At 37.9% G+C, this 12,215-nt stretch overlaps 1 protein-coding gene across 3 annotated transcripts; it reads left to right on the forward strand.

Annotated features, from left to right (window-relative positions):
• The first annotated feature begins 2,021 nt into the window (after positions 1-2,021).
• Positions 2,022-11,860, forward strand: asb7 (ankyrin repeat and SOCS box containing 7). Of its 3 annotated transcripts, none has more exons than XM_010787393.1 (6): positions 2,022-2,243; positions 2,999-3,106; positions 3,967-4,178; positions 5,099-5,704; positions 8,012-8,109; positions 11,672-11,860. In XM_010787393.1, the coding sequence occupies exons 2-6, from the start codon at positions 3,069-3,071 to the stop codon at positions 11,732-11,734; spliced, it is 1,017 nt and encodes a 338-aa protein (XP_010785695.1). In that variant the 5' UTR covers positions 2,022-2,243; positions 2,999-3,068; the 3' UTR covers positions 11,735-11,860. The 3 variants fall into 3 exon arrangements, with proteins under 3 accessions (XP_010785695.1, XP_010785697.1, XP_010785696.1); XM_010787394.1 differs by lacking the exon at positions 2,022-2,243 and adding an exon at positions 2,251-2,370; XM_010787395.1 differs by lacking the exon at positions 11,672-11,860 and having other exon boundaries at positions 8,012-10,590.
• The last annotated feature ends 355 nt before the right edge of the window (positions 11,861-12,215 follow it).

Here is a 12,215-nt window from a genome sequence, read left to right on the forward strand (position 1 = left end):
TTCGTATAATTAAAAACTACCCGACGCAGTCCTCTATTGATGTTGTTGTGAGCAGTGTTGCGGAGAAAATCAGCGACGTAAAACGCTGTGTGGGTCATAAGAAAGCACATAAACGGTTACGTCATGACGCAAACGATGACGCAATGACGCAATAATTCACCTCTGAACCTGCATCTGTAACAATGAGTGGACCAAAAGAAAAGAAAAGTACAACATTGAGTGCCGGGTGTATAATGAGAAGTGGACAGCTAAATATGTTTTCACCGATCTGCTACTGGCCCGGCCCGTCTGTCACATTTTAAAACTCAGTGGCTAGTCGCTAGTGGCCCCTGAGCCAAAAAAGTTTGCCCATCCCTGATATACGTGGTTAGGATATCAAGACTTTTGTATTTCTTACTGTGGCAACGACACAGTGGTCACTGATGTAATTTGCAAATATAGAAGCAGCTGTCTGTTTATTTTACTTTGAGTTGAAGTTTTTATGCTACAGCCTTGCCAACTAACACTGTTCATAGGCATATCGTTTGCATTTTGCTTGTACAGTATATGGGTAAGTGGATGGTTATCTGTCCACAATATAAGGTCATGCCCTTTTAACCAGTGACTGAACTTCTCTGACTGACAAGTTCCCTTTTAAGGCCATGAACTCTAGTCTAGACCAGTGGTTTCCAACCTTTTTTCCCAATAGCCCCCCCAAATGACTCCGGTTGCAACAGCGGTAATTAAAGTTTAAAAGTCTAAAAAATGCTACAACTACTGTCACAAACTGGATGAAATTGAAGTATTTTGTTAAAGGAGGATGAAAGCGTAATTAAGGAGCACTATTGGAGTGACTTTGATGGTTATTGGACTCAGGATTAATTCATTTGGATTCCAGCTGTATGAAGAAATTAAAGGATGCCCCCTGGCGCCCCCTATTTTCCAAAATGAAAATGCATTGGTATGCCTATTCCCCAAGACAGACTGAACCTATCCACCAAAATCTGTGATGTTTGGATACATTGTTGATGAGTTATGAGCATTTCTTTCTAAGCCCCGCCTTTTTGCGAGTACGTTTTGATTGATGGCGGCAATAATTGTCCTCTGAACATGCTCATTTTATACGGTAATGTGTCTGACCCTTCACCGATGTTGTATACGAAGTTTGGTGTTGAAAAACTGAAAATTGAAATTTAAGTGAATATTTAAGTGTTTTTGAAGATTATGCTAATTAAAAAAGAAATGTAGGCGGAGCTTAGGGTTCCAAGAGGAATATTTCTAGAACAGGTCCACTCGGATATGTGTGCGAAATTTCAGGTCATTCGGAGTTACGGTGCGATTTTGTAAATGTATTCAGAAATTGAATTTTCATAGGTGGCGCTAGCGAGCAGGTTGAAATATTGTAACCCATTGACTCCAGAATGTTGTAATTTTTACCGGTTCGGAAGTCCTTGCAAAATTATACAACTTTTTAAGCGTCCTAAAGCCCTCAAAAGCAGGAATGATGGCGACTAATAATAAGAATAATAAGAATTCCTCCAATAACAATAGGTTCCTCGCACTTCGTAATAGGACGCCGTCGGGTCCTAGCTCGGGCCCTAATTATTGATACATTAGGTGTTATCAAAGCTGGTAAAGGTGCAGCTAGTTTTAATGACTTTGTATACTGCAGGGTAGCTTGTGAATTTACTCCAGGTGTAACTAAATGTTGATTATATTTCTGCTAATCTGCGAAGTTACTAAACGTATTAATTAAATGTTGCAGTAAAAGCACAAGATTAAGATCTGAATTGTGGTGGAGTAAAAGTAGCTTCCAAAAAATATGTAAATACTCAAGTAAAGTCCAAGTACCTCACAATTGTACTTAAGTACGGTAGGCTACTTGAGTAAATGTACTTAGTTACTTTACACCACTGGGTATAGGCCCAACAGACAAGTGGGACATTCTCTCCATTTTTAGCGAAGTACGCTTTTTTTTACAGTGGGTTTATATTTAAGGAATGCTTTTATTGTGAAGGATTATAGACGGAAGTTGTCGTGTTTTACTGTTTAAGTCAAACTGATGTGCTCACAGCTCTCTGAGAACACTTTGTTGTTAAAGCGGATTGTTGAACAGCGAAATGATTCTCAACATTAGTGAAGTTTGAACAGACAGTATACTGTTACATGATGTTGAGGAACAGAATGGTGCAGCTCTGACAACTCCAGCTCTTCCTGAGTGGAAGCTGATAGGCTAAGCTAGCCGTTGGCTCAGCGTCTGTCCAGTATGTGAAGTCTTTGTTATATAGTATCACAGCTGTTGTGTTTATTAGCAAATGTGAAGAATCAACATTATCATCGATGCACCCAGTGCTTTTCCTGTGTCCTATACTTCAAGTAACGTTACAAAAGGTGAACACAAGATAGCGAGCTAGCGTCTATGAGTTTGTTAGCCTGCTGGCTAGCAGTGTTAGCTGAACATATAATATAATATCTTGTCAAAGGGTGCATTCATGACATTTTCTACTATAAATAACACGAATGGTGTTCATCAGCCCGTTTTCCTCCCGCGGCTTTTGTAATGGTCTGCTTGTGCGTGCTTTGTATTGTGGGTTATGTTAGTAAGTAAGAAATAATTCTATTGTCCTGTCTTATCATCCGGTGAAGATAAAAACTCAAAATGTTACGAGTCACTTTGTGACTGACTGTCAAAGCTTTACATTAGTAAATAAGAGTCAAAATTGACCTCGTTTATAAGCAAGTAATGCATTCCCTTTTTTCTTACATTCCTGTAAATTATAATAATTGTGTATTTTTTCTTATAATAATAATAATTAGTATTAGTCGTAGAAATAGAAGCACTCCAACATTTTCTGTAATTGCACATTTTCACATCGAAGGAAATAATATTCATTTACGCGTGTCTTTTATGACTTAAAGTGTGTGTGTGTGTGTGTGTGTGTGTGTGTGTGTGTGTGTGTGTGTGTGTGTGTGTGTGTGTGTGTGTGTGTGTGTGTGTGTGTGTGTGTGTGTGTTGCAGGAGAGCAGCTGAAGACAGACTGATGTCCTACCTGACAGGTCAGCTGTATATTTGCAGGTGAAGCTCCGACATGACTAAGAGAAGCCCATCTATTCAGCTTGTCAAAAGGTACATCTACTTTTTTGTCATATTGGCCGTTTCAGTGGTTAATAATAAACTTGACATGAACTCAGATGCAGTTTAATCCAGAACAAAATACTGTTGTCTCTAAAGCTGCATATCTCCCCAGAGCCTTCGGTCTTAAATGTCTCTATGACGTTGTTGCGTAATATAAAATATGCCTTGCGAGAACATGTGCACACAAACCTGTATATCTACACTCGGTTTCTGCATAGGTGGTGGACATGTTTACACGTTTTGTCAGTGAGTGTGGGCCACCCATAAGTCTACAGAGTCATACATTTTGTCAGGAAACTTATTTTCAGTTAACTTATTAATTACAATATGTCCAGCTGTGGCTCAGTCAGTAGGGGCTTGGACTGGGAGCCATAGGGTTGCTGGTTCAAGTCCCCAAACAGACCTACATATGGAGTGTGGACTGCTAATTGGAGAGATCCCAGTTCACCTCCTGGGCCCTTCAGTTCTTGAGCAAGGCACCGGAGACCCCCCCCACCCCGCTGTACAATAGCTGCTCCTAGTACTAGGATGGGTTAAAAGCAGAGGTCAAATGTCACTGTGTGTGCATTGTGCATGAGCATGTGTGACCATTAAAGAGGGTTTCATCCTCCAATTCTATTTAAGCACCTGTCTACAATGTGTGCTTTTGACAATGTTCAGTTCAAGTTGAAAAACCAATGACATGTATTTCAAAGATGTATATGATTTAAGATTGTATAACATTTTCATAACATAACACCAACCTTTGGAGTCATAACCTTATACATACCCACCTAGTTACACAACACATAAAGAATGTGTTCCTGACAGAGGTGATGAGCAGGTGATCAATCCCATGTGAAATGTGACAGGATGCTGAACCATCACTGCAGAAGGAACCCGGAGCTTCATGAGGAGCTGCAGATCCAGGCTGCAGTGGCAGCGGGGGATGTGTGTACTGTCAGGAGGATGCTGGAGCAAGGATACTCGCCGAAGATCCGCGATGCCAACGGTTGGACACTGCTACACTTCTCTTCTGCCAAAGGCAAAGAGAGATGCGTTCGAGTCTTTCTTGAGCATGGAGGTTAGAGGCTCAGTTTTGTCTTTCTGTTGAAGTTGGCTGCATTTGGTGATTAGAATTGGCTTGACAGGTCTTAACAATAGAGGTCATTACTTTACTGGAAGAGGCTCTTCTAGGCCCATTAAAAGTACATATATTAAGTCTGACTCATATCCATGAAAACTCTTACATTTGCCATATCGAGAAAATCAGATCTATAATAATATGTTTTCTATATACTGTAAGTTTACATATGATACTGTAAAAGCAATTTAGGAAGCAACAATGAAATACAACTATGGCTAGCGCCATAGTCCTTTCAGATAAACTTTCCAATTTTGTTTTACTTGATCATACTTACATTTTGGATGTTGATATGAACACAATTAACATGTTAAGAACCTATAATTCCTGAATGCATGAACATGTTAACAAGGAAATGAAAACCGTTTTAGAGGGCATTTCCAGGAACATCTGTTTTGTTTTGAAAGCCTTATTTATATATCAATTTCTGCAGCCAATTGCTGCAAATTTAAATGAACGGTTAAAGTCAAAGTCAACTTTAATGTCAATCTTACTCAGTTTGTGTTTACAGACAGAGAGATCGAAAGGACGTTTCCAACAATCCCAAATATAAAATTGTACAATATACAGATATGTACAAAAATATGTATAACATATGAATATACACAATCAACAGACACATTTACACATAAATTAAAGTTTTCACACTCAGGAAATCTATTGTCTAGTCACAATGTCCAGCTGTGTCTGAAACCCACTGCACTGTCACTATCAGAATCCTTAAGTATACAGGGAACTGTGCGTTAGGGTAATAATATTAGAGATAAGAGGGACTGTAGAGTCCAGGCTGATTACAGATCATGTCACAAACAGCCTGTTTATTTTTCTTTAATTTCACTCTTTCCATGTGCTCTGTGCAGCTGACCCCACAGTGAAGGACTTCATCGGGGGCTTCACAGCCCTTCACTATGCTGCTATGCATGGCAGAGCGCGCATCGCCCGACTGATGCTTGAGTCTGAGTTCCGCAGTGACATTATAAATGCAAAAAGCAACGATGGCTGGACGCCGCTACACGTGGCTGCCCACTATGGTCGAGACTCGTTTGTACGCCTTCTCCTCGAGTTCAGGGCCGAGGTGGACCCGCTGAGCGACAAAGGGACAACACCACTACAGTTAGCCATCATCCGTGAGCGCTCTAGCTGTGTGAAGATCCTTCTGGACCACAGTGCCAACATTGACATTCAAAATGGCTTCCTGTTGCGATATGCCGTCATCAAAGGCAATCACTCATACTGCCGCATGTTCCTGCAGAGGGGAGCAGACACTAACCTGGGACGTCTTGAGGATGGTCAGACCCCCCTGCACCTGTCGGCTCTCAGGGATGATGTGCTGTGCGCTCAAATGCTCTACACGTACGGGGCTGACACTAACACCAGGAACTACGAGGGCCAAACTCCGGTTGCTGTCTCTGTTAGCATGTCTGGGATCAGCAGGCCCTGTCTGGACTACCTGCAGGAGGTCACCAGTGAGTCTCCAACATACCCATTACATTACATTACATTTCATTTGGCTGATGCTTTTATCCAAAGTGTAAAAACCATAAAGATTGAAATTCAGAACAGCGAGTAAAAAACGAATAAAACAATTAGTTATCGTTATTTATAACACATTGGTTATTTTATTGATGAGCCTAATGATAATTTATTCCAACCAACATTTGAAAAAACACACCATTTTATTTACTGGATAGAGCCTCAGAAAGGCAAGGAAGAAGGGAAATTACAGAAAGGGATTTCGATGGCCTCTTTAGGTCAGTGTTTTGACAATGATTCAGTGTTGCTGTAAACGTCTTTGGTATTTATTCACGTCTCCCCTTGTCGACTAATGCTTTCAATCACTTATATGCTCCCTGTGACAATAACATTTTCACTATGGTTTATGTTGCTGTAGGTAAGCAACTTCAGAATTTCTGAAATTAATAATCCTATAGTGAACCACATAGATACAATTCTATTGATGGATGTTGAAAGAGAAAGGGGAAGGATAAATATAAATCTTGTCATCTCAAATATGAACGGTTTTCCACTTATTTTTTATTTAATGTTGGTCATAGTAACAATTGTGAATTTTTCTCCCCAAAATTCTAAAAATAAATGAAGACATAATGACTCGCAGTATGAGTACAATGGGTCCTTACCCATTGGAATACATCTGTGAACATGTATAGGGTGCAGAAAAGGATTCCAGGTTTAGCTCAGAGTGTAAAGCTTTTTACTGTTAACTGTGAGGAGGAAAGAGTAAAAGAGGTTCTAAAGACTTCTGTTCAGACACAGGGAGCACATCACCTGAAGCATTACATTTAGAGGGAACAATGGCTCGCTGCATTCCTCCACTGCCTCCTGCTCTTTGATATCAAAGAGCTGTGCTCTGATTCAGACATGCCCATTCACAGACTCCAACCCTCAACCAGATCACATATCTGCTGGCTTTTTGATTTCACCTCCACCTCCTGGATTAACTCATATGCCATGAGAGACTTGTCCCACAGTATGACAGGCACCCAGCTCTGTTCAGCTGCTGCACATCTCAGTGTTGCTTGTGTGTCCCAGGTCAAATAGTGCATTAATGCATTATTTATTCATGCATGCTTGAAAGCACTTGACACCAAAATACAAGTATTAATTTTTGATAACCATGCAGCATGTGTGGTAATATAAAATCAACATAATAGACACAACTTGTAATAAAGTTCTTGGGGGCATCTGAGCTTTCTGTGAATTCAATCGGGAAACACTTTTTCAGCTCATCAGCCCTCAGTTAGAACACATATAACTATAGACTCTATACAGAAGGGATGACTAAGTCGGATCCTACTTTTAAAATAATTTTTTCATCAGCATTGTTATTTATCAATATAGAACCAAACCGGTTTTATTGGGAAATGACTAATCCTAGCTTTTGTCTAGTGTTATTGAGTATAAATGTCACATTTCTCCAAAATGCGACTTTTGATGTTGAGGTCACACAATTCAATAAGATGTTTCATTGAATATATAATAAAACAAATCGCATCACTGGCAGCCATTGTTCAAGTCTTAATTGTTAAAAATCAACAGACCATTGGATTTCTGTTCTGACAACCGTCGTTTACATTTAATGATACAGGTGACATGATATAAAGATCATATATCCACAGTATGATTCTTTTTTCTTCTTTTATGTACCAAACTAAGGCCATAATATGGTTACATTTAAGTAGTTTATTTTAAATTAAATAATAACTTATTGAACCAAATAACACATTGTAAAACACAAAGTGAATAGCCCCTTGATAACCTTTTCGGATCTCAACTATAACAGTGTCTAACAAAGAACCGATACCGCAGTATTGATAAAGAACCAAATTGATCTTATTTGGTAATAGAAATCCATTTTTTTTTATTTCTCCAGTTGTTATTTTAAATGTAATATCATAATGTAATTTTTTTTATTTTTGAATCTTTTGTTGATGAAGCTACCACTGAGATAGGTAAGGTGACTAACTAAAAAGTCAAACTAAATTAACTAAAAAGTCAAACTTTCACAAACATGAATAGCATCATTTATCAGCTAACTGGGAGGTCAGTCTACTAAGATCAGTGTTTTGCAGTCTGCTCTAGTGAGAACCTGTTCAAAAGGCACACTGCTAAATAACATTACTCTTTTTTACTTTTTAATTGCTAATCGGCCAATACTCACCTATCTGCAATAAGCCAAAATTGGCTGACATAGCAGTTATATATGCGGTCCAGTGTTATTCACTGTGTAATAACGGTTTCTGTTCTTTTTTCAGGACAACCTCGGACTCTTCAAGACTTGTGTCGAATACAAATCCGTCACTGCATTGGCCTTCAAAGTTTAAAATTGTTGGAGGATCTACCAATTGCAAAGGTTATAAAAGACTATTTAAAACATAAGTTTGACAATGTGTAAAGGGTATAACAACAGAAGATTAAAGGGTGACTAAATCCCCTCTACTGTCATTTTTAAAGACTATGCAATCCCTCTGTTCCTTGTCTGGAAGAAATGTCCACAGTTCTGTCTATTACACACTGAAGGATAGTTAATGTAGTGTGGTTGTCCAGCTTTCTGGTCCTGTTATTTATTTTAGCCTTTTTACATTTAGATCAGTGGCTGAAGGATGGAAATGGATTGTTTGAAAAAGAACACCTCATTTGACAGAAAGCATTGTCACTACAGTTAACATCATTTCCATTGATGTTGTTACTGTAAAAAGGTGCATGATTCTCATCAAGTGCATAATTGCCAATGATTCCTTTTTTTTTTTACTGAGCTATAACCTCAACTTGCATTGCTGCAGTAACGATTTTCTTTCTGACTCAAAATCGACAAAGTATTCAGCTATTTGGACAAGGATGGCTTTCAAAACTGGACAAGGTATAGTCTCAGATTTAGTTTTATCACCCTATAGTGAGTCTAATTCCAAAAATGTATGTGGTTACAAACCTCTCTGTAATTGTTAAATACTTTTTTAAGCAGATAGCATTTGATGTGCCCAGTAAAGCTATTTGACAGTTGACGATTCAGAGCTACCTATCATATAAATGTCACAATTATCAAAATCCATAATTTGATTGGACTTTTGATGTTTAGGTCAAAATGCATTACATTCAATAAAAACAAAATGCATGCCTGGCATAAATGTAAACAACGGTTGTCAACAAAAAGACAACTGTGTGTCAACACAACAAAAAGACAGGATATAAAAAATCACATGCTGTTAAATGAAAATAATCATTTGAAATGTTATAACTTATTTCATAAATTATTACACACACAAATTAGAACCAATAGATAACATTACGGGTCTTTACATTAATAACAGCATGGGTTTGCTCACAAAAGCAAAAAATCCACCAGACCCCAACATTTAGCTTTTCTGACACTTTGCCTATGTTGTGTAGATGTTACATAGCTCATGGGTGAGGCCAAATGTTGCCACACCACTTCAGGAAAGCAAGAGACATTTGTAGTTTAGTTCCCCCCCAATCTCCGAACCTGGCGTTGGCTGTGGTCTCTCTGAAACGGCACGGTAACTTCACTCTAGTGTCTTTGGAGCATCTGCAGGCCCCCGATGTTAACTTTAATAAACATGATAAAAGTACAAAATAGACAATCCATATGGCAAAAATGATCATGTGAACAGAGACTCTAGGAACCACAAGGATCGGTGCATTGTTGGAGCGCAGTGGGGTAAAGGGGTTTAAAATAAATCGGTCTAACTATTAAGGGCTTGTAGGTGAAGAGTTGGAATTTAAATGATATTGTAGAGCCAGTGAAGAGAAGCTAATATGGGAGTAATATGATGTTGTTGTTAATGTGCCGCAGTTTTTGAATCAACTGAACAGTCTTGGGAATGTTTTGGGGCAGCCTGATGATGAGGAACCATACAATAATCCAGCCTTGAAGTAAAAAATGCACTGGTTTTTCTGTTTGGTTTGAGACAGTGTGTGCTGGCTTATTGCAACCAAAGAAAATGTCTGACCTGCCACAAATCCTTATCTCAATAACAAACGGTTGATAATTCAGGCAATTTTATTATGCATGTATTAATTTCTAAAGTTTGAACAGGGCAACTCATTTGGTGTTACAATTTGGCTTAATCTGTACAATGCATCGATCATAAGATTAATGTATCACACTGAATACATCAAATAAAGGATAAATAATCAAAATGTCTACCCAGCTCTTAACTGATACTCTGAAATTAAATAGATTTTAAAATATCAGTGCACTGTAATAAATTAAGGAGTGCATCTTTTCTAAATAAAATCTAATATGCAAGAATCCTTAAACCAAATGCATTCTTTTTTTTTTTTAAATGGCAGCAGCAAGTAACTTAAATTTCATTGTTAAATGGCAGCAGCAAGTAACTTAAATTTCATTGTTAGAAATAATAATTTGATAGTTAACAGGTCAATATTGAATCATTCTGCCGTTATCTAGGGACCAATTTCTACATATGTAATAGATTGCATGGTGATACAATTCTTCCAGAAAGCACATTTGCTCACAGTCGTGGATGGCATCATGAATAATAAGCTCTGTTTTGGATTACACTCACACAATTGCTAGAAGCTACAGTCAATGTAAATATGTCTAAAACAGATATTTTTGTAGAATTTATTTAAGAAATGATTTCTGGTATTCTTAATGTATTTAAAGTTTGGGAAGTATTTTGATTTGTTTGTGTCAAGTGTTTTTACTTATTGATGTGTTCAAGTACTCTGTTCAAGGGTCAGTTGGAATCCACATTGCTGGGTGCTTTCAGAATTAATCATCTCTTGCAGGTAACTGTTTATACTGTGAAATATTACTTTTGACAATTCAAAATAAAATCTTATGATTTTCTACTTAAATCATTCCCATGCCACTGGAAATGTTTTTTCGTTGTCTCTTTCTTTGTGTTGACATTCTGATTTAGCATGTTGGTACGCAGCTTTGGTTTAGGAAATTTTTTGGAAAATTGCTCCTTTTGAAATGCAATCGGTTTGCTCTATTTAGGTAAACTGACATTACATGACTTTAAGGAAGACTACAGATGGGCAGTAGGTGGGTTACTATAGCTGAATAGAAGTGGGTTTGGAGGAGTAACATTACATTACAATACAAGCAAAAAGGTACACTTCATCTGTCCATAACTGTCCAAATCTGCCTTTCAAAACAAATTACAGTGTAACAGATTTTCTGAAAAAGTCTTATCAAATATCTGTTCTATATCTATGTATATATTCACACAATCGGAACTTCCTCTTAATTTATAGCAACATTTTAAAGTTAATAAGACTGTCTCATACTTTGTGACCAACGATGGTAAGGTTTCCGTTATTATTCTTTAATTGCTGCATTGATATTTGTTTAATGGTGCCCTTGCAGTCTGGATATGTATTTAGCGACTACTTTGTATTTACCAGGTGATTGGGTAAAGTTGGTCATCGGTTTAAAAGACATTTCAGAACTATTATTACCTTTTATTTTGATAAGGATCCTTTGAAAGTTTGGTCTCTGTGAGGGTCGAGTGTTTTTTAGGTGTTCGGATACAGCCCAGCAGCTCTGTCTTCACAATGGATAAATGCATATCTGTTAAAGAACATGTTAATTTAATTATTTAGAACTTTGTGTATGCTTTCTCAGTTAGCTTCAGGCCTCACTGAGGAGAAGTATTGAGGTAGAAAGCTGGTGAAGCCATTTCCTGCTGTCATTATATTCTGTTTGCACAGATAATAAACCTGGTTGGCAAAAAGGAAGTCATATTCATTCGACCACACAACACAACGCAGAGATACATGTGGCGTCAAACCAGAGAATGATTAGTTAAATAAAAACGGATATAATTTGTAAGTGAATTTATTCATGTGTTTATTAAATTCTGGCTAGAACAACCACACAAACAGCAGCAACTTTCCCTTCATTCTTTTCTCCTGTTCAACAGGCTTATTATCTGATTACCAGCTCTGCTCAGCGGACTTGTAACACTAGCAGCAGTGGACATTGAGCATCAGAACCTGGAGAATACAGCAACAACAACAAGGATCCATTTGAAGATAGGTAAATGTAAATATTACAGTAATAGTGTACTTGCATTGTGTGGGTGTAACATAGTTAAATAGGTTGTAAGAGAGAGAGAGATAGAGAGACTCCTGTCCCACCTCCCCATTTTATTTTGAGTTGTGCATTGTTATTTGTGCTTGAGAAACATTCGACTTGAACTTTATTTTAAAGTGGACCTATCATGCTATATTCGAGCAATATATTTCAGGGCCATACCTATATAAAGTATATAAATATAGTTTTTTTTTCAAAATACCAATAAGATCCTGCATTTTAGCCATGCCTCATTTCGCTCTACTTGCTCTTTCCAGCGTAGTTTTTGCAGGGGGCTGATTCTGTGAGCTGCAGGAGAGGGGAGCATGCTTTGAGATCAGCTGCTAGGCTGCAGCGGGGAGAAGAGGGGGAGAAAAAGAGATCTCTGTCCT

This window comes from Notothenia coriiceps, unplaced genomic scaffold, assembly GCF_000735185.1.
Source record: "Notothenia coriiceps isolate Sejong01 unplaced genomic scaffold, NC01 NC01_scaffold00030306, whole genome shotgun sequence".
NCBI classification, from domain to species: Eukaryota; Metazoa; Chordata; class Actinopteri; order Perciformes; family Nototheniidae; genus Notothenia; species Notothenia coriiceps.